Raw genomic sequence first — 25,233 nt, forward strand, 5'->3', positions numbered from 1 at the left:
GGCTACTAGGGTTGCCCTTCTGTATGTATGCGTGTATTCAGCCTAAGGCACGATCCGCCGACAGCCCTGTCCTGCCTGAGCATGTTGCAGGCCTTTAGAAGCTGTGCAGACAACAGCAACTTCAGCGTGAATCATTTTTTCCAATCACGGACAAGCTGCCAAGAGGCATGAGTAAGGGCCAGGGCAGAAGTGGGAGGGACGGAGGGAGGGGAGGGAGGGCGTGGTCACAGTGGGCGTGGCCCCGGTCGGCGTTCAGGTGAGCAAGCAGCCTGCCTCTGCCCCACATCGAGGTCCTACCGCATCTGGTTTTCCTTTTCCCTGGCCGTGCGATCGCTGTAACTTCAGGTAAGCAAAGTGCAGGTAGCAAGGTGGTGATTTCCCTCTTTTTGGCAAGTCTTAAAAGAAAATAGTTCTTTGAGATGGTGAACACGGTGGGCAGAATGGCTTATTTTCAAGAGTAGGCTGTCAGCTTCGGTACGCCTGTCGCCCCCTACATGGGCAGCATTTCCAGCGCCCAGCCCTTTGGGAACCAGGCATGCCGTGTAGGGAGCAAAATCACTTAAAAGCACAAGGTAAGAGCATGAAGAAACAGCATGGCCGGGAGGTTTTGGTGTTGGGAGGGCCCCACAGTGATTCGCGGAGGAGAGAGTATTTCCGAGGACGTTTCCAGCCCTACCTTGGAACTCAGAGTGAGTTTTGCGGAGCTGGTTTCGGAAAGGGTGCGGTGCCCCAAACCTGAAGAAAGGGGAGACGCGCAGGAGTGTCGGGCTCACCCTCTTGGGCTGGCACTGTGGGCCAAGATTCAGACTTCAGAACTGCTGTTCTTTTTGGCATTTTAAAGCATCCAGTGGGTGTCCATTTACTTGCAACTGCGTTCTTCCAGGCAGGAAGTATCCTCCCTCCCTCTTCCTGGGCTTCGAGATAGTTGAAGCAAATTACAGATTTCAAATGTGTGTTCTTGGACGACTTTTCGAATAGGTTGGCTCATAGTTTCTTCCTCATAGAAGCTACTGTTTTGATGGCTTTCTTTAAGCGTGTCACCCTAAAGATTAATTTAACAGGCCAGGCTGTTCTGTAGGCTCGTAATCAGATGAGGTTCAGATTCACAGAGCTGAGGGGTCTTATACGTCCTTCGGCTCACATCTCCCCCACCCCCCATTTTGTGGAGGAGGAGGGGAGGCTCACGGAGGAGAAGGGGCGTCCAAAGTCCCCTGGCTTATATGGGGCGGGATGAAGTGGAATCCAAGTCTTCAAACTCACGGCTCCTGGACTTTCCCAGGTCACCGTGAGTTTTCTTAACAGCTTTGTCACCCCTACATTACTGAAGAGGTTTTGAATAGAATTGGGTGCGTCAAAACCTCAGTCCCCACCAATATATGCAGGTGTTTGGTGGGTTCCTGGATGGGTGGAGAGATGGAAGCTTGTCTGAAGAAAGGATTCTCTACGTGTGAGTCGGCGGGTTTATACCTTTGCTTCTTAGCACCTGAATTCTGCCACTTCAGTCCCTCTGGGTTGTGGGTTCACTTTGAAGGTATGAAGTCTCAGCAATCTTGGTCATCCTGGCATGGTGAGTCTGGCCCTGTTTTACTGTTTTAGGCAGCGGTGGGATGGCTCAGCGGTCAAGATCAGGCTTCCAACCAGATGGGAGCAGATACGATGGCTCAGAATATCTGAGCAAAGCAGAGGCTCCCCTGCCATTGGAGATTAAGCAGTTGACCTTATTACTAAGAGCCACATTGTCCTTTCCCGCTGACAAAGCACTTTTCATGTACCTTTACTCATTTCATCACCTCATTAATCCTCATGCTATTCTTTCACATGGCAGAAGCTGCAGGATCTCCTATTTTCTTGATCTGCCTCTGACTTTTTTCCTTGTGAGGTTAGAAAGTGAGCAGCACAGACTGTGTTTTTAGACATTCCATTGTAGTTGTTGTAATAGGCAAAGGTGTTGCCTAAGGATTGTTTCCACCAAATGGTCTACAGATGAAAAGTTTGGGGAATATTGGCTTAGATGCATTAGAAAACATTAGAAAATCTTGATGCAGGGGCCAGTGAGCACCTGTGAGTCGAGAGAATTGACCTCCCCACGCCTCCTCACACCCCAGTGCACATGTCTGCATTCATCTGGGGACTGCTTGCTGTCTCTGAACTAGCAGTTCTCTGACACACATTTTTGCATGGCTAACTCCTCCTTATTCTTTAGGACGCACCTGTAGTGCGACTTATTTGATGTCACTGTCTCTGAGGAGAGCTCACTGAGATTTCTACTATGAGTGCGCTGTCTCCCCTAAGGGCGGCATGATAACTTGCGCCCCCATCAAATCACCTGTCACACCTTCAGCACAGATCATGCCACTAGGTGACAGCTCTTCGGAGCCAGGAACCATGCTATGTTCACCTTTGATTTGTTCATGTCTAGATCAGGTGCCTGACACGCATTATTAGGTACTCAGTTAATACTTATGAAATGAAAGCAATATAAGATTGATAGTTTGCAACACAGAGAGTGGAAAGAGAACATGAGTTTCTGCCAGTTGGAAAATCAGGAAAAAAAAGGTTTTGTGTTGATTTAAAAAAAAGAAAACATGTAAGAAAAAAAAAAGAAGAAAACATGTAAGGTATCTCGGTATCTCTAAAGGGGCAATCCAGGACACGTAGGATTTTTGGAACTCTAAAGACTCCTGAGAGAACAAATGCCAGCAAAGACACAATTACCAAGAAGGAAGGTGATACGTGTGGTCAGGAGCTACCAGGCTGGAACATAGAAGAGTGAGTGCCAGGTCTGGTTTGACCACTCTCACTCCCCGCGTGGGTGGCCTGGGAGAATCACTTCGTCTCTGTGTGCCTCCCTTTCCACACCCGTAAACTGAAGAGATGGGGCCAGACTACATCCATCCAAGGTCTTGTCCCCCTTTAAAGGTTTATGGCTTTAGGATGTATTGCAAACAATAAAAACAAAACAGACAACTTTACAATTAAACTCTTACAACTTCTTGTTGTTTGTTTGTTGCATTTCTTTGTTGTTTGTTTATTACTACTTAAACTTTCATTTCACGTTTCCCTGATTAAAAGTGGCTTTTAAACATTTAAGTCAATAAAAGATGTGGTGTTTTCTATGTTGATGCTGTAAATGAAATTCTCCTTACTTGTTCTAATCATTAGAAGATTTTCATGAAAATGAAAGAAGTTATCTCTGTAACAATGGAATAATACAATGAAAAGAATCTGCAGCGATTTTAGCACCCTGAACAGGTCATTAGATATGTAAATTTACTACACAGGAATTGCTAGTCTCTACTCTTGTACCCACAATTTTTATAGCATTTGCTCGTGCAAAATGGTCTGCATAGGAACCTGACCCATTTTCCTGGGTGTGTATTGCTAAAGTTGCTGAGATTTGTTTAAATGCTTCATCTTGCACCACAGTGAGGTGGCAACTGTCTGTGGCCAAAATCATCCCTTGAACTATCTCAGACCAAATCAGCTTTACAGTGTTTTTAGATCACTTGCCACTAATCACCAAGCAACTGATTAGATTTACCAGGCAATATTTGATTGATTACATAGTTGGTGATCATTTACCCCTATAGACACCTCAGATGTTAGGTGTTCCCTGATTTACATTCTCCAACAGGGACTGAATCTAAGCCTTGAATTGCAACAAAGTGTTAATTATATTGTGTAATTAACTGTACTTAAAGCCACCATGATCTTGTATTCACATAGAGCCATTTAGATGAAACGCATTGCAAAATGCTATAATGAATGAAGGAATAATACTTCAGTGGAACAAAATGGCATTTCCTCACACTTTGATCCAATTCTGGGATCCACTTTTAGGTGTCTGCCGTCAAACTCCCTCAGCAGATTACTCCAAGGCCTTAAAAACACAAAAGGCATCAAACTTCACAGTTTGTTATAAATGATGCAAAATTATTCTAATTTCTCCTCCTGGGTGGTTGGAAATATGGGCTGGGAAGAACTACTTGGGCTTGTTAAAACATAGTTGGTATGTTTTCATACTATCATTGGTGTGGTTAGGCCTTGAGTTGTTGCAGCTTTGAGAAGTTCGCAGGGGTTTGGGTTTAGGTTTCTCTATTTGGTGAAGAAATACCTCATTTAGGCTTTTCTATTTGGTAGAGAAATAGCTCCTGTTGAATTTTAGTCATAGATGAACTCAGCATTATCAGTGTTAAACTTGCTGCTGGAGAAAGCCAGTTTTCTTGTCCTGAAAGTCTGTTTGGGATTCCCAAACAGACTTTTAGGAAGTTTCTTTTAACTTCCCTGTGGTGGACACGTGCTTCTGTTTATGTCTCATTGCCCTCTGCCTTCCTCGTGCCGGTCTGCTTCCCCTGAGAGTTCACTCTCATCTCATGGCCCCCAGCTCTCCCCAGATGAGAGAGCATAAGGTAGTAGGCCTTAAAGAAATGTAAGATGCCTGCCCTGACTTCAGGTTACCTTATTGTAGGTGCGTAGTGAGAACACTGAGTTCACTTAGCTGTACTTTTTGGACAAAGGAGGAAGCAGCCATTGGAGATGACCAGTGAGCATGAACGGGTCAACAAAACTTTTTTTTTTTTTTTTTTTTTTTTGCTAATGAGCTTGTATTTACAGATTCCAAGATATATTATAATCTTTTTGATTCCATCCTACACACAAGCCACATGTCCCATAAAAGGGAGAATTCCAAAGAACTATTTGAAGATCAAGGGCCCATTCCTTGATCTTATTCTCACGTCTTTGCATTTTGAATTTCTGTTCAGGTATAAGGTGCAAAATTGAGATCCTATTCATGCATTCGACTTTTAACACCTCCTTGAGTCCCGATTGAGGGAAGCCCTCTGTCTTGAGTGGTGATGCTTTGTCTGGCACCGGGGAGCACATCCTGCCTGACGACCTTCAGTGTCACGTCTTCTAGGGGTAATGAGAACGAGAGTTCTCAGACAAGACCAGAGGCTCACTGCTGCTATTTCCACTTTACCCGGCTCCGTATTTTTAGATGAAGCTGCCCTCTCTTTTCTTTAGCTCCCATGTTACTTGTTCCACTGTTCACATGGCATGGCATTCTGCTTATTTGTATACATATCTGCCCAAAGAGGTGGAAAACTCAGAGAAAGGGAGGGGGTACTCAGGTGATCCTTATAATACTTTTCGTAGTGTCTTCCACATAGTAGATAATGTACTAACAACAAAAACAATAATAGCTATTATTTATTAAATATTGCTATGTGCCGGGTGCCCTACTAAAGCATTACTTACTTTATTAATCTTGTAGGGCTGCTGTAACAAAGTACCACAAATTGGGTGGCTTAAAACAGTGGAGATTTATACTCCCACAGTTCTAGAGGCCAGAATTCTGAAATTAAGGTGCTGTCAGGGCCTTGCTCTCTCGGCACGCTCTAGGGGAGAATCTGTTCCGTGCCTTTCTCTTGCTTCCGGTGTTGCCAGTGAACTTTGGTGTGCTTGGCTTGTAGAAGCATTGCTCCAATAATCTCTACCTCTGTCGCCATATGGTGTTCTCCCTTGTGTCTTCACATCATCTTCCCTCTGCACGTCTGTCTTTGTGTCTTTTCCCCTGTTCTTAAACAGACACCAGTCATATTGGGTTAGGGCCACCCTGATGACCTCTACTTGATTCAATCTGCAAAGATCCTATTTCCAAATAAGGTCACATTCACAGTTACCCAGAGGTGGGACTTCAACCTACCTTTTGGGCGGGGGGGGGGGGTTGGGGGGACACAATGCAGCCCATAACACTTACTAAATATTAACTTGAATCACACAAAACTGCTGTGATTTGACTATTTTTGATCTACAAAAAAGTCAATTTTGTATGCTTTAACCTAAATCCTAACTGAAACAATATGGATAAATAAAACCAACTGATTTTGATCAGTGCTGTCCATTGTTCTGACCACGTGCAGAGGCCATCATAGCCAAGTGGGCTCGAATTTGAAGATTCCGGGCAGAGCTGTACACACAGAGGACCTCACATGTTGGGTGTTCAGATCTTAGGACATTTGTGCAGGAGTTTCTTTACCACTGGCTTTTAAATTTGCATTTATTGAAAGTTCCTTCCTTCCTCTCTTCTACCCAAGACCATGACTTTGTTTGACTAGAATTCTTACTGCGTTGGCAAAATGCACTTGAGAACACTTTAAGGATGATTTAGAAATAACCTCATTCTTGTCCTTTGTTCTAGGCCCACAATGGATGCCCTGCGACTGGCAAATTCGGCTTTTGCAGTTGACCTGTTCAAACAACTGTGTGAAAAGGAGCCAGCGGGCAATGTCCTCTTCTCTCCAATCTGTCTCTCCACCTCTCTGTCACTTGTTCAAGTGGGCGCCAAAGGTGACACAGCAAACGAAATTGGACAGGTAAGCCCCATGCCTTGTTTCTGCTTTGAGTGGAAGCAAAGTTATAAGAACACACAGGTGGTGCCTGGGGAAAAAGGAATGAGGCTCTGTGGTCAGAATTGCTCAGGAATAAGAGTTTTGCCATTTCCAGCACTCTCTTAATCTATTTTTAAATGTGAAAGCTCATTTATCTGTCCTGCAACCCATGTTTAGAACAGGTACTATGTTGTTGTGGAGAACGCGGGGATCTGCTAGGCAATCACGAGTTTTCCACTAACAAGTGGCCTTTGGCAAGTCACCTGACATCTTTCTACCCGTTATGTTGTAAGCATCAATCAAGATGATGTTTGTTAAATGTTCCACTGCAAATATCCTGACCAGAAAGAGTGTAAATCTACACCCCCGTCTTACGCACGAAATTTATTTACAGCATCATCCTTTATATTAAAATGCAGCCTGAACTATATTCTACTCTATAATATATTCTACCCTATTCTATATCCTTATTGGATAGATAGAATATATCCATGTTTATTTCAATACAGAAATAATGTTTGAAATTATCTACCTTTAAGTAACATGGATAAATAAGAAGATGGATTGTGCGTACTTATGTTTTAGAATACTCCCTGGGATTTGAATATCCCATTTGAGAAGAATGGGCTAAGATGATGTTTTACACACACACACACATACGCACGCACACACACGTATATAGGAGTATGTATATATATGTGTACACATATAAATAAAAAATTTTTAAGAATCCCTTTTTGGCTATGGTTGACTATCTTTGTAAAGTTCTTAGACCTTCAAATGAGATGATTTTCTATACTGTTACATTTTAAGTCCTTATTTACTTTTATTATTTAAAAAAAATTGAGGTATGATTGACATGTACCATTATATTAGTTTCAGGTGTACAGTATAATGATCAATATTTGTATATTTTGCAAAATGATCACCACAGTAAGTCTGGTTAATGTCTGTCACCATACAGTTACAAAAAAAATTTTTTTTTATGATGAGAACTTTTAAGATCTACTCTCCTAGCAACTTGCAAATATACGGGATTATTAATTATAGTCACTATGCTGTACATTATATCCCCATGACTTATTTTATAACTGGAAGTTTGTACCTTTTGACCTCCTTCCCATTTCGAGCAGCTCAGCCTCTTACCCCCTACCCGCCAATCCTCGCCATTTACCTTTAGATAATAGGTGAAAACCCTTCTAATTCCGTTCCATTATTATTCTTCCATTGATCATTCCAGTTCAACAGAATCTCTCTTTTCATGAGCTCATAAGCATTTAAAAAGGGAACATCTTTTATCTATAAACCCCCAGAAAATATGACCCACAAAATGTTATTTGTGTCAGGATGGCAAATTTACGCTTGAAACTGAGTGGGACTTGAGAAGGAAACTTCCTTTGTGGGAAGAGGAGCTGCACCTTTTCATCTGTCCTCCTCTTTCAGCTCCACCCCACAATCCCTACCCCATCTCTCACTCCTCATTTCTCATCTCCCACTAGAGAAGAGATAGAAAAGAGGACTTCCTGGTAGTGGGTCTGTTCCTCAGTAATAACAACAAAGGTCTTTTCAGTACATGCAATTGTTTCCCCACAGTGGTTACGTGGGTTCTTTAATTTTCTGGTCTTTTTGCCTGTCATTAGGCATGAGGGTTATGTACAGCCTCGGACCAGCCAATTTGACCCTGCACTACGGAGGCTGTGTGACTCAATGGTGCAATGTGCCCATTTAGTGATCACCTGAGGTGTGGCATCAGGGCATGGTTCTTATGAGTTAGGAGTGAGGAGAAAATCACCTTATCCTGACATCATGTTTTGGGCACCATGGAGCAGAGGAGATGCTGAGCTGTTGGTTGAAACAAAAGAAAAGTTAGGAAAAAAATAAAAGGATTTAGGTCTTACAGAAGATAGCATCCTAGTTTTAAGTGGTTTAAGAGTATTACTATAAGAATACTTATTAACATTTTGAATCCATACGATATTTTAGGTGTCTTAACATATAATATCTGTAATCCTCATAGCTTCTCAGAAGAGTAGGTGTTCTCAGTTCATTTTACAGAGGGGAAAGTACAGCTCTGAAGAGCTGGGCAAGATGACATTTCTAGTAGGTACACGGTGGGATGCAAAGGCTACCTAACTGTAGCCCATCGATGGCATGGCAGCTGCCTACCATAAATGACATATCAGCCCATTTGGCGCTTGTTAGAGCAACTAAAGGGACTGGATAGGCTCTGGCTAGGGACACCTCTATCCTGGAATCTGATACCTGCCTAATGATTGTCTCTCGGTATTAATTTCTCTCTTCTTATCTCTAAATTGGATAGAAATTATAACCCAGCTTCCTTCTTTTCCAAGTTTGGAAAAGAACATGGAGGCATCACTTTGAAGAAAGGGCGAAATTTCCTTACAGTTAAATCAAGAGAAGTGTATCTTTATGGCAGTGTTTCTCAACTGGGAACAATTTGCCCCTCCCCTCCCTCACCCCTCTCCCGGACATTGGACAATGTCTGGATACATTTGTGTTGTCACAAATGGAAGAAGGAGTGCTACTGACACTTAGTAGGTCAGCGATGCCCAGGACAGCGCCCGCCCCCGCCGGTCCCCAAACATAGAATTATCCAGTCTGAACTGTCAGCAGTGCTAAGGTTGAGAAGCCTTGCTTCTGGGAACAACAGAGCCAGGAGATACTCAAGACCAACCCCGAGGAGGTTGACCATGACCATGTGTCCACCGCAGTGGGAAGAGGCAGTGCTTCACAGATAATGGATTTTTTTCTCTTCACAGGTCCTGCATTTTGAAAATGTCAAAGATGTGCCCTTTGGATTTCAAACAGTAACATCGGATGTCAACAAACTTAGTTCCTTTTATTCCCTGAAACTAATCAAACGGCTCTATGTAGACAAATCTCTGAATCTTTCCACGGTAAGTGGTTCAGAGCAATTAGCAAGATTCAACTGTTTATCAGGGGTGACACGTTCTCATGGTTAGACCAACAACTTTTTGTCAGTGAAAATCATTCCTAGGATGCTCATTTACGATTTATTTAAAATAAATTAGTCCTAATGGAGAGGTTGAATCTAGAGGGAATCAATTGCAGTCACATATTTTAACTTAAAATATAGAGAAGCTGTGAGTTTCCTTTTCCCTCTAAAACATTCACAGATCCCACCCTTCCTCTTAGCTTCCTCACTGAAAGAAATGGAGAATGGGATTATTACTCTCTAATAAATGTGTCTCTATAGATGCAAGACAGCTCATGATTTAAACATCTTTGTTCTTGAACAGCAGGGCATATAGCCTGGGACAGCATTTTAAGTTCTTTACCTTATTTGTTCATGCACACAATGTTCTCCTGATATTTCTCAAAATCAGTGAGAAAAATCCTAACTGTATGAATTAAAAGTTTTCATCGGTCATAAACTGGTTTTGTTTGTTTTATGAGGCTGTTCAGGTGGGTATCTATACAAGGTAGAGGTGGTAATTTCAGCTATTTCTTGAAGGAATCATATAAAGAACACATATATATTCTTAAATTTGATCCAGAGTATATCATAATACTTTAAAAAATATGTATTTGAAACACATAGCCAACATCCTCGGCTGCATAGATGTTCATTCTCTACTGTAGTAATATCGAGTTGATTCAATTTGTGTTTGGATGGTCAGAATTTCAAGCTTTCCAAATCTAAAAGGTAGACTACCAGTTAAATATTTTGCCATAGTTTTACTACTTTCAGCAATAGGTATTTGTTTTTCTGGTGGGGATCTTTTGAGGACATAAGTCATTAGATGTTGTGAGTTTATTCTTACTTCTTAAAGACACATATACGCAGCCATTCTTCTTCCAACAATCACCTGGGGAATTAAAGAAATACTGAGATGTGGGTTGAGGCCTGGGCATGGAAAGAATTTAAAAACTCCCTAGGTGGTCCTTAGTGATGCTTAATGCATTTTGTTGCTGGCAGTGAAGACGGTGGAGGCCCTTCATCTTGCTGAGTGTCTGGAATGTTCTTAGTTCTGTCAGTAAATGGTAACACTCAGTCCCAAGGTTGGGTTGCAATGGACAGAATCAAACTGGGCAAGCCTGTAGTTGTTCTGAAAAAAATCCAAGGAGTCCTGTGCTTAGGAAGTGAAGTGACATGACATTTAATCAAGCTGTGTTTAGTTTGGTTGACTTTCCACTCAACATTTTTTTTTTTTTAAAGAAATTCACGTTCTTTTATTTATTTATTTATTTATTTATGACTGTGTTGGGTCTTAGTTTCTGTGTGAGGGCTTTCTCTAGTTGTGGCAAGTGGGGACCACTCTTCATCGCGGTGCGTGGGCCTCTCACCATCGCGGCCTCTCTTTTTGCGGAGCACAGGCTCCAGATGCGCAGGCTCAGCAATTGTGGCTCACGGGCCCAGCCGCTCCGTGGCATGCGGGATCCTCCCAGACCAGGGCTCGAACTCGTGTCCCCTGCATTGGCAGGCAGACTCTCAACCACTGCGCCACCAGGGAAGCCCCTCCACTCAACATTTTGAATTATTTCAAACCGGGAGTTGCAAGGAATTTTTTAAAAGGCTGTTTCCATTGTTCCTGTTGGTTGTATGTCATCTATAATTTTACTAGTAACAGTACAAACAAGTGTGGTCTGAGGAGGGCCACCTGTATCAGAACTACCTGGGTGTTAGAAGTGCAAATTCCTGGCCTTGGTTCACTAGAATCAAGATCACCAGGGACTGGATTTAGGGTTTTCCTTTTTTTTTTAATGCCTTTTCTTTTTTTAAAAAAATTATTTATTTAATTTATTTCTTTTGGCTGCGTTGGGTCTTCGTTGCTGCGCGCGGGCTTCTCTAGTTGCGGCGAGCGGGGGTTGCTCTTTGTTGCGGTGCATGGGCTTCCCATTGCAGTGACTTCTCTTGTTGTGGAGCACGGGCTCTAGGTGCGCGGGCTTCAGTAGTTGTGGCATGTAGGCTCAGTAGTTGTGGCTCACGGGCTCTTGAGCACAAGCTCAGTAGTTGTGGCGCACAGGCTTATTTGCTCCGAGGCATGTGGGATCTTCCTGGACCAGGGCTCGAACCCGTGTCCCCCGCGTTGGCAGGCAGATTCTTAACCACTGTGCCACCAGGGAAGTCCCAGGTTTTGCATTTTTAACAAGCATTATAATTAGAAGAACTGCTCTGTTCCTTACAGCACTGTGTTTCAAACTTTAACATGCAGATGAATCACCTGGGAATCTTGTTAAAAATTCAGATTCTGATTCTGGGGTGGGGCTTGAGATTCTGCATTTTAACAAGGTCCCAGGTGATGCTGCAGGTCTTGGTCCTTGGACCACACTTTGAGTAGCAAGCATCTTTAGAATATTTATTTATTTCAGTGTGGATAAGATTTTTCTTCTCATAGAGTTCTCTTTTCTGTACATTTCTTCCATTCTAAGACATACATATATAAATTTACATTTTATCTGTATGTACATTTTAATGTTTCTGAAATTGAAATTCATATTATAATTGTTGTGTGCATGTAGCATAATGTTTCTTTTCTCCCCCAAAACTGATGCTAAATTGATGGAGGCATTTAATAATTGATATTGTCTTAGAATTGAACAAATGAAACAATACAAAGAAAATTCATTGATTTTTACATAATGTTTCAATTTATATAGTGTTACAGATTTTGAAGGAGTATCCATAGTAATAGAGATTTAAAAGTCCTGTGCTAGAATTGTGTACAAACATTATGGTTTAACTACAGACTTTAAGGGCTTTGTGATTTTATGAACTGGATGTTTTTCAGGAGTTCATCAGGTCTACCAAGAGACCCTATGCAAATGAAATGGAAACTGTTGATTTCAAAGATAAATTGGAAGAAACAAAAGGTCAGATCAACAACTCAGTTAAGGAACTCACAGATGGCAAGTATCCTTTACTTATTCTGCTATAAATCACTAAATAAACAGACCATATCATCTCATGAATCTGCTAAGTATAAGATTGAACATCTGGAAGGATTCCTTGAATGTTTTCGGTATACAAGCTAAATTCTTGCCCATCAAGCCATTTCAACCACTTGGATTTCTGGGCATTTCCTGCATCATATCATCAGTTGGCAGAAATTCTGAGTACTTCAGGTTTAGTCTGCTAAAATGGGCTGCCACATGCCCTTCTGGAGGCTTGGATGTGCCTCTAACAAAGTACGGCTCTGGGCCAGTTCCGAGGCTGGTTTTTCAATCTGGAAATGAAGGGCTTGGACTATAGCTTGATGATCCCTGAGGCCACTTTTGGCTCAAAAATTCTACAACTTTGTCAAGGAAAAAAAAGACAAAAGGTCTTAGATAATCAAATACACATGCAGAAAAAACAGAACCAAACAAACCATGGTGGAAGCTTGTCCCAGGTCTCACAACTCTCCTTACCCTTGGCCCTCTGATAGCCCCGGGGCCCGGGGTCTCTTCTGCAGCTTCCACCTGGCCCTGCCTCTTGCTCAGCGCTTCCCTCAGGCCTCTCCCTTTCCCGACTCCTCCCTCCATTAAAATTCTCTGTGAGGTGCGCTCCTTGCTAGAAAGGAATTGGAGCTGAGTTTGGTTGCAAATCAGTGTTCATGTCCCCCTTCCCAAGGGACGTATTTGTACAGTATTTGTATAGGGAGGCAGCTATTGGGACACAGCACCTCACTGTGAAAGAGCAAACTGGATTTTTCAGGTGCCACTGCAGTCACCGAAGTCTGGGGAGGGACATACTGCTGCGGCAGGAGAGATACACTCCCTGTGAGAATGCCAGGGCGGCCCTCTTGCCGCACTGACTCAGGAATGCCGGAGCCCCCGCTATAAATGCAGGGTGAGGCCGTGGAAAGAACATGGTCTGGGAGTCGTTCAAGACCTAGATTCAAATCCAGACACTGCCACTTGTTAACTGAGGTAGTGGGATGTGGAGCCTCAGTTTACTGAGCTGTAAAATGGGGCATATATTACCTGATTTAACTTTTACCTGGTTGTTGTGAGGATTAAATTAGATCATATATGCTAACAAATAATATATGATAGCCAAAATAATATATGGTAGCCATAGATACGTATGCACACTCAAATGTGTACATCGATATATATTTATTAATGAAATGAATTTTATTTGGCTTCGTATGTAAAGAAAAATCTGGTCTAACTAATACCAGGTTAGGCACAATTTTAAAATGTATACGTGAAAGGCAGCTCCCATTTAAATTGCTGTGTGACGGTTTTGCTTTTTTTTTTTTTTGGCCGCCCACATGGCATGCGGGATCTTATTTCCCTGACCAGGGATCGAACCCGTGCCCCCTGCAGTGGAAGCTCGGAGTCTTAACCACTGGACTGCTAGGGAAGCTCCCCAGTTTTGCTTTTACAATTGTTAATGCATTGCATTTTCTCTCCAAGGGACTCTCTTTAAAAATCTTCATAAATTTGAGTTTTTTACTGGAGAATGTAGTTTAGTGAAAAGACTTCTGAATTTGAAACCAGAAGCTCGAGGTTGAAGTTAGCCAGCACTTGCTAGCTCCCCACTTCTTCAGTGATGCTCTTACGTATTCGACCCAGCATATAGCACTGACAGGACAGATTACATCGTTTGTGGGTCCCAGTGCAAAATGGAAACACAGGGCCCTTTATATTAAAAACCGCATTAGGAATTTTAAGATGGTGACAGCAGAGCATGAAACCAGTGCAGGGCCCTTCACACCTAGTCACAGGCTCAGGAACTGGGCCTGAGCAGTGGTATGAAGATCTGAGAGATTAGGTAAATGAAATATCCTTAGCAAAAAAGTCAATGCTATTCAAAGGCGAGGACTTAATTTTATTAAGGGTTTATCACCACCTAACTGTTTTGGCTGTTGGGGATTTGAGCACTACGGTCATTACAATTGTTACGGAGCTTATGGTGGTAATTACAGCTGACCAGGATGCAAACAGAACAGTGTGATTTGGGGAGGGGGCAGTGAGCTGTGGGGTAAAGAGGGGAGCACTGACCTGGTGGCTTCAGACGTGCTTGGCAGCTGAGTGAACCGGGAAAGCCACTTGGCCTCTCTGAGCCTCTGTGGCCTCAACTATGAGATGGGGATAATGACCTTTGCCCTACAGGATCATCATGAGGGAAGTGAGATAAGACACGTGACAGTTCCAAGCACAGGGCCCGGTGGAAAGTAAGCTTTCTTGCGTTTTCTTTCCTGAGCACAGGCTCTGGAGTCACAAAGACCTGGCTTTGAATCCTGAATTCACCCTTGCTCATGCATCATCTTGGGCGAGGGACTTAACCTGGAGTCTCAGCTTCCTCATCTGTAAAGTGGGGAGCAATGCATGGTACCGTGCATGTGCATGTCTAGCACATGGCCTTGGACAGCATGGGCGTTCCACAGGGGTAGCTTGTGCTTTTCTTCTTGCTCCTCTTCCGTCTTTTTCCCCCTCCCTTCTCCCCCTCACTCTCCTCGCCAGGTCTCTTTGGAAAGTCTGGTTGAGGCAAGATGCAAGGAGAAAAAGGGGTCCTTCTTAAATGAGATGGTCTGGACTACCAGGCTGTACATGGCGCGGCTCTAGCCAGGGTTAAATGCCCAGTCAGTGGATTTGCATGGGGACATCAGAGGTGGTTTGGAAGCATAACCCCGTGCAATTTTGTGGTTTCCTAACATTGTTTGCAGGACGCTTTGAGAACATTTTAGCTGACAACAGTGTAACAGACCAGACCAAAATCCTTGTGGTTAATGCTGCCTACTTTGTTGGAAAGTGGATGAAGAAATTTCCTGAATCAGAAACCAAAGAATGTCCTTTCAGAATCAGTAAGGTATGTGGACTGCGTGTTGCAGTCAAAGGATCCCAACTATAGATCTGAAAAATTATAGCAACACGAGGGACCCTAGGAATTCACTCCAATGAGGAAAATTAAGGCACAGGAGGTAGTGTGCTTTTCCTTAGACAACAGCGGGGAGGGGCAGGGACTGTTTAAGTGTAGAAAAAGAACCATAAGCCAGAGACTCTCACTGTTTTTCCAGAATGTCCTCAGGGTCTGATCTGAGTGAGAGTTTATAGAGCTTCTAACACAGTGGGTAAAGCTAAATCACCAACCAGAAAACAACTACAGATGTTTGGGACCATTAGTAGGAAAGGAAAAGAAAAGAAACAAACCAAATCCCAACATTAGAGGCCTTTGGATCATCATGAAACATTGACCATTTGGGAATCTTGTTCCAGGTTAATGAGCTCCTCTGTGATCTCATTTCTCACCTGTTAATAGTGAAGTAAATGGTTCTGATATTTTAATTTAAAAGCTGCTTTGAGGTACTCATTGGCTGTGAAGGAAAAAGCATAGCTTACTCGTCTGCAGTGCTGGGACTCATTATGGGGAAGAATTACGATAGCAACCTGTATCGCAGGGAAGTCTCATGGATACTACTGAGTGAATAATGAAGCCATATCCCACGCCAAAAATAATTCATATAAGTAAGTAAAGTGCCTCCTCCATAAACGAAACCAAAGAACTGAGACTGGAAAACTGACCCATTTCGTTAGAGGACCTAGGAAACCCCAGGAATCTATATGATGGTGTGATTTGGTCTCATTTGATGAGATCTGGCTTGTGTTAAGGATGCAGACTCTGAACTGTGCGTCAGTCAGCACAATCTCGGAAGGAAGCTTATTTACCCTGTAACTCTTATGCATCAACTCTAATTTTCAGGTCTCTCCCAGCACCTAGAGTACTTAGCATTAATCACTTTTGTTTTTGCCAAATATTATCATTGTACTTTCGTAGTGCTAGAACCCAGGAAGAAAAGACCTTCAAGATACAGTCTATACCTGAATTAGCTGGACTGGTTTCCATGTCTTATTGTTTGTACCCACAGCGTTTGTATTCATAGGCCACACCCTCCCCTCCCAAATCCCCTGCCCCAGCTGTGTTTTCCACACTGAAATCTAATTATTTATTTACTTATCTAGATCTCTTACCAGTGCATGGACTTTTAAGGGCAGGGATAATGTTTTGCCCATCTCAGTTTCTATAATTCCTGGCCCAGTCCTTGATACATTAGTAGGTGCTCAGCAAATGTTTGTGGAACGAATGACCGATCTGTAAGGATCAGTTTGATTAAACAGCCAATAGCAAACAAAACCTTTTTGGCTTTTGGGACCACCATGGGTTCCTGTGCAGGACCCATGGGCCGTTTTCACTGGGAGAGGACAGTAATCGCCGAGTGTGCTCCTTACCTACTCGAAACCTCCGTGGTCCTAGGGAGGGAGCCAGGTCCCCACCTACTTGCTCTGCCCCCATTTGGCTTCCCAGGTCACAGTGGTCTTCTCATTGCTGCCTGCGAGGGCCAGGACTGACCCTGCACACAGGGCTCTGGCTCAGACACCAGGCACCAAACAATTACTTCTTTAGACTCTGTATTTTTCACATATGGGTCCCTGAGTTTTAAACATGGCTTCTTGACTTTCTTAGTGTTGCCTTTTATTTGGAGCTAAAGTTGAACGTGACTGTACATAGCCTGTGCTGTGAGCGGGGACCAAGTGTTGGCCCCAGTGACCCTCACACGGAGTGTCCCCTCCAGAGCGGTTAGGGTTGGCTCTCCTCCCTGGGAAGTGCTGGCAAAGGGGCCTTGAGAATGTTTAAGTGAAACGTGAAACATGGTGCTTCTCATACCGGCTGCAGGGCCAGCCCAGAACATCATTAGAACCAGGTAACAGTGAGTGAGTTCACCATGGACTTTTGTGCTGACCACCCTCAGATCTGCGGCTTTTACATTTAAGAAAATGTTAATGGGTGTCTTTTATAAAGGGAGGAAGAATGTGTGCAATTCCTTTATCCTTGTCGTTAAATCATAAAGCTAGGTCGTATCACGTCCTGGAGACTCAGACTCTAGGAAGAGAATTAATAAGGATTTAAAATGACATTGATCTCTCAGCGGTTCACCAAACAAAAAAATAAAACACTATTCAAGGCTGCGTGGGGATATACCCTGCTTTTGAATGCAGGCGCTCTTACTTTTCCTTTGTTTCCTTTGAATTGCTTTTGTCAGCTCCTGAACTTTTGGGGTGATATTACTAAATCTTTTCTCATATCCTTTGGTGTCTCTTTTAAGGGTTAGACTAAATTGATGAAGTTATATTATTAAAAGTTTAGTACAGGGCTTCCCTGGTGGCGCAGTAGTTAAGAATCCACCTGCCAATGCAGGGGACACGGGTTCGAGCCCTGGTCCAGGAAGATCCCACATGCCGCAGAGCAACTAAGCCCATGCACCACAACTACTGAGCCTGTGCTCTAGAGCCCGTGTGCCACAACTACTGAGCCTGCGTGCCACAACTACTGAAGCCCACGCGCCTAGAGCCTGTGCTCCGCAACAAGAGAAGCCACCGCAATGAGATGCACCACAAGGAAGAGTAGCCCCCGCTCGACGCAACTAGAGAAAGCCCGCACGCAGCAACAAAGATCCAACGTGGCCAAAAATAAATTAAAAAAAAAAGTTTAGTACAGTACCTATCCTGACAAGGTGGACACACACACTCACGTGCGCGCGCACACACCCACATCCCCCCCCCCCCCACTGTATTGAATATTTTCTGGGATGGTCATTACTTAGTCCTGTTTTCAGAAGATACATCTTAATTTATGTTTTAGAAAATGGGATTATTGTATCCATAGTCAGTGCTGATAAATGAAATAGATGACCGTTTTTGGTGGTCACAGCTTCTGTGAATTCAGAAACTATTAGTAATCTAACCTGATGGAGATTTTTAGACAAATCTATACTTCTTTGAGGGAAATACATGGAAGAATTACCAGTTAATTTAAAAAGTAGTATGTTTATTTTAAAATCATAATTTTGTTTCTGGTTTTACATAGAGTCAAAGTCTTCAATTATTTATCAACCAAATATTTAGTGAGCAATTACTATGTGCTGGGACATACCAAGATAATAAGAAATGGTTTCTGCTTTGACTGTAGGCTAGTTGGGGTGGGGGATGGCACATACATACATTTTCTAACATTGTGACAAGTGTTAAAATAGAGGTATGTACAAAAAATAAAATAAGTAAAGTCTAGCTTTGCTTGAAGATAGTGTTGGGTAAGGTTCAGTTTACTGTTTGAAGATCCCGGATAAAAGCTTTACTGTAATATTATTCCTGCAGACCTGATACAATGTTTGAAATTTCCCCCCAAAGAGGTTCGGTTAACAGGCAAATATCCCATGGGAGGTATAAACCAAGACAATAAATTGCACTAAATTACTATCAGTCTTTTACTCCTTAGTATGAATTAATTTTTCTTCAGAAAATGAGTCACCTCTGTAGCAGAGACACAAGGTCAGATATTAATGGGGACATAGAGGAGAAGAAAAGTCCTGGGATGCTGCCTGGAGAGAAAGGCCTGAGTGATAGGAGCTGGAAGAGACTTAGAGATAATTTTGTTTGTTATCATTCTTAATTTTTAAAATCATGAAATATTTCAAGCATACAGAAAATTATAGAGAATAGTATAACAAACACCAATGTACCAACAACCACCTTTGTAAAATCTTTATATTTTGCCTTATTTCAGATATTTTAAAGAAAAAATATAGCAAGAATTGCACTGTCCTGTGTAGCCCCACCACCCCTCCATCTCCTTGCTTCCTCTCCAGAGGGAATCATCATTCTGAAATTTCCAATCCCCTCATTCCACTGACAAGGAAACTGAGGCCCAGAGAGGTTAAGTGACTTGCTGAAGGTCACAGAGTATGTTTATGTCACATTTGAGACTAAAACCAAGGTTCTTCTCTCTAATCAGATCAGAGCAGGAAGAGGGGACCGAGGGAGGGGTGACTAAAACCGAAGGCGGACGGAGAACAAAACAAGCATGGTTTTTGTTCTGCTATACGTTAACTTTTCCATATTAGGCATTGTATAAGGAAAAGCTACATAAATGGATACGTGGGTTTGCACTGGAATTTACTTTCAAGTGAGCTCTACCAGGAATGGTTTAAAGATCTTGTAATTATAGGCATCTATAAAGGCTAAGTTAAAGTTTGCCTGTATTTCCAGTCATCCTGTCTTATTTTTAATGTTTTATATATGCAAATACAGTATTATATTATGGATAGTTCCTGTAATTATGAAGCACATGAATAACTTTTCAAAGGTAGTCATACACTCTTGACAGGACAGTCTCTGATGGTGTGGATTACCTGCCTGCCTCTTTAAGCCATAATGATGTAAAACTATATCAGGAACGAATTTATGAGTATGTGTGTGTATAGAGGGGTGTGTGGGTGCGTGTGAGAAAAACAAGCAGAGCAAATTTCTTCTCCTTTTTTAGACGGACACCAAACCAGTGCAAATGATGCACCTGGAGGCCACGTTCTGTATGGGCAACGTCGACGGTATCAACTGTAAGCTCATAGAGCTTCCCTTTCAAAACAAGCACCTCAGCATGATAATCCTACTACCCAAGGATGTGGAGCACGGGTCCACGGGCCTGGAACAGGTGAGGAGGGAGGCGGGCGTCCAGCGCGCAGGCGCAGCGGAGCCAAGGAGCTGCTCGGGCGGTGCTTGTGGGGCTGCGGCAGCCTTGCCTTAACGATTCACTTGCTCAGTGGTCTCTAAGGGTTTCACGGTTCTTTGGGGGCCTTTCTCCTCAATGTTAGAACAGCTAATATTTATTTGGTACTTATAACGTGCCAGGAGCTGTAAGTTCCCCATGCGCACTGGCTCATCGAATTCTCACCGCAGTCCCAGGAGTTAGAAACTATAATATTACCGTACTCACGTTTACCAACGAGGGGCCGGAGGCACAGAGGGTGGGTAGCTGGTCCAGGTTCACGAACTCGTGGGTGGTGTGTAGAATCGGAAGGTGAGCCCAGGAAGTTGGAATCTGTGCTCTTAACTCCAGGCTAGAGCCCCTACTGGTAGCATCTTGCGTTAGTGTGGTGCATGTGTTACAATTGACACATTCACTCAAGTCCACAGTTGACTTTGGGGCTTGCGCTTTGTGTTGCACATTCTATGGGTTTTTGAAAAGTTCTTTTAATGCACACACGTATACAAGGTTTTATTATGCTTTTATACAGGTAGAGACACAAGGCTTAACTGACAGTAGAGGTTTCACCTGCCTGGGAATGACTTTCTAGCTTCCCCTCTGCTCTGTCAGCCCCCTGCAGCCCCAAGACCCGTTGTTCTCCCTCAGTCCTGCCCTCCGGGCTTCCTGGCTCCCTCCACCTGGGCCACCCTCTGCCAGGAAGAAGGAGGGGTTCTTTGACCAACCCAGGATTCACCTGCTTTATTTCCGGTCACAACTCAGTTACTCCCTGACTTTCCAGGGGACAGTCTAACTTGGTCCCCATCCTACCTGCTACTTTGATTCTATGTTTTATCCATCACTTTATTAACTGAATCATAATTCCCATCTTCATTCTTCCGTTCACTCCTCTCTCTCTTTTTCACTGCACTTCACGCCTTAGTCTCATTTTCTTCTTGCAGCCATTATTCAGCTGTCTCACACTTTACTTCCTTCAAATACCCTCACACCAGTTTTTTTTTCTTAAATTGAAGTACAGAACGAAAGAAGATGATCTTTTGAGTCTCAGAAGGTATATTCAAGGATACAGTCGTCTTAGTTTACTAGGGCTGCCATAACAAAGTATCACAAACTGGGTGGTTTAAACGACAGAAATTTAATGTCTCACATTTTTGGAAGCTAAAAGTCCAAGATCAAGGTATCTGCAGGTTGGTTTCTTCAGAGGGCTGTGAGGGAGAATCTGTCCATCCTAGCTTCTGGAGATTTGCTGGCAATCTTTGGCTTTCCTTGGTTGTAGACACATCACTTCAATCTCTGCCTTCATCTTCCAAGGCATTCTCCCTGTGTGAGTGTGTGTCTGTATCTGTGTCCGGAATTTCCTTTCTTATAAAAAGGACGCCAGTCATATTAGGTTAGGGCCTAATGATCTCACCTTAACTAATTACACCTACAAGGACCCTATTTCCAAATGAAGTCATATTCCAAGGCACTGTGGGTTAGGGCTTCAATACATGAATTTTGGCAGGGAGCGGGGGCGGACACAATTTGACCCATACAATGGAGGAAAAAGTTTATTTTTTCTTCTTAATGACTTTTGACTTATGGATGAATTTTCTTCTGTCTTCTCACTCTCAGGTAGTAAATGGCCAAGAGACTATACTTTTTGGCTCGAAAATTCTAGTTACCTATGACAATCTTTTGGTCTTAATAATTTGTCTTAAATAAAACAGTATCCGTGAAAAAATACTTATCATAGCTTAGCAAGAGAATCCAATGGTTCCCTCTCCCATTAAAAAAACTTGTGACCAGCTTGTGACCTTGTCATCTCCCTGATTTTTATAGGTTTCACACGAGTGACTTCAGTGCAGGATTGCCCCATGTAGTAATAGTCAAGGTAGTATCATTGTCTGTTGTACGTGTATTTCTCCTCTAGCCAGTGGGGAGACTGTAAGGGCAAGGAGCAATTTAAGATTTGCTCAATGAAGAATTTTATGACTAAATCATTTTATGTGTCATTGCATATCTCTCATTTTAAAAATAGCCAACTGAAATAGATGCATTCATCACCCATGATCTTAAAGGATGATCCTAGAAAGTTCAAATTCTCATTTTAAAAAAGAGTAACTTTAGCTTTAATTTGAGTTATGAAATTTGATACCATGTCTAGGGCACGAATATTCTAGATTTCCTAGTAGAGAAATTAAAATAAGCATTCAGTAAATATTATGCATAAAAACTTTTCTAGTTTTATATTTATTTCGCTATTATCCATGCAACATCATAATCCATGCATTCATTTCTATAGAGCTACTCTATAGTTAAAAGAAATGCCCTCATAAATTTCAGAACAAAGGGACCATTGTCGTGGAGTGAGCGGAGGAGACCAATGCTAGGTAGCTGGGTAGACCATTTTTATTTTTAATTAATTTTTATTGGAGTATAGTTGATTTACAATGTTTTGTTCGTTTCTGCTGTACAACAAAGTGAATCAGTTATACATATAGATATACCCACACTTTTTTAGATTCTTTTCCCATATAGGTCATTACAGAGTATTGAGTAGAGTTCCCTGTGCTATATAGTAGGTTCTTATTAGTTATCTATTATATATATAGTAGTGTGTATATGTCAATCCCAATCTCCCAATTTATCCCTCCCCCTGATTCCCTGCTTTCCCCCGTGGCAACCATAAGTTTGTTTTCTACATCTGTGACTCTATTTCTGTTTTGTAAATAAGTTGATTTGTACCATTTTTTTCAGATTCCACATATAAGTGATACCATATGATATTTATCTTTCTCTGTCTGACTTACTTTACTCAGTATGTCAGTCTCCAGGTCCATCCATGTTGCTGCAAGTGGCATTATTTCATTCTTTTTTATGGCTGAGTAATATTCTGTTGTATATATGTACCACATCTTCTTTATCCATTCTTCTATTGATGGACATTTAGGTTGCTTCCATGTCCTGGCTATTGTAAACAGTGCTACTATGAACATTGGGGTGCATGTATCTTTGTTGAATTATGGTTTTCTTTGGATATATGCCTAGGAGTGGGATTGTTGGGTCATATGGTAGCTCTATGTGGGTGGACCATTTTTAAGAGAACCTAGTCACATGCCAAAACTGCAGGGCTGATTCCATCTTTGATGAACCATCTGTACTGCTTCCAAATAGGGCTCACAATGACATTTTATGCTTTTAGTCAAGGAGGATCTTTTACAATTGGAAATAAAAAAAAACAATTTCCTCTCCTTTTTGTCCTTCAGGTTGAAAAACAACTCAACTCAGAGACGCTATTGCAGTGGACCAATCCCAGCACCATGGCCAATGCTAAAGTCAAACTCTCCATTCCAAAATTTAAGGTGGAAAAGATGATTGATCCCAAGGCTAGTCTGGAAAACCTAGGGCTGAAAAACATCTTTAATGAGAATGCATCTGATTTCTCTGGAATGTCAGAGACCAAGGGAGTGGCCCTCTCAAATGTCATTCACAGAGTGTGCTTAGAAATAACTGAAGAAGGTGGGGATTCCATAGAGGTGCCAGGATCACGAATCCTGCAACACAAGGATGAATTCAATGCTGACCACCCCTTTATTTACATCATCAGGCACAACAAAACTCGAAACATCATTTTCTTTGGCAAGTTCTGTTCTCCTTAAGTGACAGAGCCCAGGTTCCCAGGTTAAGTCCCACCCTACTTCTCTGTAAACTCTGCAACTGAGAATCATTTTCTAAATACAATAAATTGTTAACAGGAAGCTGCTGGTATTCACACTAATAGGCCTTTTTTCCAATTTTTTGTTTGTTTGTTTGTTCTTCTTTCCCTCCCACCCCCTTAAAAGACAATACTTTTAATGAAAAGGAATCACCTTAGAGAAAAAATATGTATTCATCATTTGTCAAACTATCTAGGGTTTTTGGCAGGAATACAGTCTTTCACAAAGAAAATTCCTATAAGGACAATCTGGAGGATTTTATTAACAAAGCTTAGCCTTCCATCACTGGGATACAGAATGTTCCAGACATTTTCTTTTCCCTGAAAGACTGAAGAAACTGGTACATGGGCTCTGCAAAACTTTCTTGGCACCAATGAAACTTGGACATACGTTCAGGCTACTGTACGTCCACAGCTCCTTACATTAAACCCTGCGGGACAAATATTTCCTTCAAATTCTGATTTTTGTGGATTTTAGAAAGATAATATGTTGCACATACTGTATGTTGTGGATCTCCATTGACAGAGACTGGAGCAGCACCCTATAAATCAACACCTTAATATTTCTGCCACAAAATGTAGAATATCCGCACAAAATAAAGACTCCAGGTAGCCCATAAGTATCAGGTTTTGCTGCCAAATCAGTGTGCCTCCTACTTATGAAAAAACTTTGTTTTCATAACTTTTTGAAATTTTGGAGTGTTGGACCTGTAGTAACCAAAGGGCAGCACCTCAAGGGGAAGTTCAGATCTTATTAAGAATTCACTTTCACTTTTGATAGAACCCCTACCTGGTTGTTGGGTTGGCGAGAGACCACTGGAAGGGAATTCTAACCGACTCACAGGCTTGTGGATGTCTGACCACCAGGGCTTAAATGCACAGGGACTTTCACAGTAGACAATAAAAGAATTTTACGAGTGTTGAAGGGACTTGTCTCTCTGTGTACTGTGATAGTGGGAAAGGGGGAGGAACTTCACGCTGCTAGGAAACGTGACAAAAGCTATTGATATGCTCACACTGCTGTGAATCGTATTTTTCCAAAGCCTATGGGTTTAGTTACTGTAGACAGCTAGTTGGGAACCTACAACGATTGCAGTTTTTAAAGATGTTTCTGAGAAGTTATTTATGTCACCAGTTCACGTGTTAATTCACTACAGAAACAGGACAGCATGGAAGATTTGGATCTGGTGACAGCCCTTCCCTCTTTCTCCTCTGGCTTTGTTGTAAATAGGTTCAACTTTCTTCTTACTCCGAAGGTTCAATATTGAATTTCTTTTATGCTGTTGAAAATAAAATATTATTGAATTACATGACTTGCTTTTTTCACCATTTTGAAATAGAACCAAGCCCTCCATTGACAAAATGCTTTGGGGACGGGGATTGATGTCGAATAGAAAGGGATAAGAATAATGACTGCCCCTATTTCCTGGTCTTCCTTCCTGCCCACCAGCTCTTGCTTCCTCCTTCCAGCCCCTTTCATCCTGGGGAGGGAAGGACCAGGGAAGTGGTAGAATGACTCCCAATGTCATAAAATTGTATCATGAAAGCAGAGGCCTTGTAGGAGGCCATGGAACTTTTCTCCAGCCTTTCCCACTTTGGGCCCTACCTCAAAATGTAATTTTATCAAGTTAAGCTGT

General features: G+C 42.3%; 1 protein-coding gene across 4 annotated transcripts; it reads left to right on the forward strand.

Moving 5' to 3' along the window:
* The first annotated feature begins 238 nt into the window (after positions 1 to 238).
* SERPINB5 (serpin family B member 5) lies at positions 239 to 24,904 on the forward strand. 4 transcript variants are annotated; one of them, XM_036823573.1, is made up of 7 exons: positions 239 to 345; positions 6,203 to 6,377; positions 9,173 to 9,310; positions 12,167 to 12,284; positions 15,032 to 15,174; positions 19,681 to 19,848; positions 23,148 to 24,904. In XM_036823573.1, exons 2-7 carry the CDS (start codon positions 6,210 to 6,212, stop codon positions 23,538 to 23,540), a joined length of 1,128 nt encoding a protein of 375 aa, XP_036679468.1. In that variant the 5' UTR covers positions 239 to 345; positions 6,203 to 6,209; the 3' UTR covers positions 23,541 to 24,904. The 4 variants fall into 4 exon arrangements, with proteins under 4 accessions (XP_036679468.1, XP_036679471.1, XP_036679469.1 ...); XM_036823574.1 differs by lacking the exon at positions 239 to 345 and adding an exon at positions 377 to 572; XM_036823575.1 differs by lacking the exon at positions 239 to 345 and adding an exon at positions 2,745 to 2,769.
* Positions 24,905 to 25,233: the final 329 nt, after the last annotated feature.

This window comes from Balaenoptera musculus, chromosome 14, assembly GCF_009873245.2.
Source record: "Balaenoptera musculus isolate JJ_BM4_2016_0621 chromosome 14, mBalMus1.pri.v3, whole genome shotgun sequence".
Classification (NCBI taxonomy): Eukaryota; Metazoa; Chordata; class Mammalia; order Artiodactyla; family Balaenopteridae; genus Balaenoptera; species Balaenoptera musculus.

What these genes read in the sequence shown, in the direction of transcription:
- SERPINB5 (XM_036823573.1), top strand. Translation starts at nt 6,210, where the DNA reads ATGGATGCCCTGCGACTGGCAAATTCGGCTTTTGCAGTTGACCTGTTC. An exon ending in GTCCTTTCAGAATCAGTAAG is followed by an intron (nt 15,175 to 19,680) that starts GTATGTGGACTG and finishes CTCCTTTTTTAG; the next exon opens with ACGGACACCAAACCAGTGCA. An exon ending in GGTCCACGGGCCTGGAACAG is followed by an intron (nt 19,849 to 23,147) that starts GTGAGGAGGGAG and finishes TTTGTCCTTCAG; the next exon opens with GTTGAAAAACAACTCAACTC.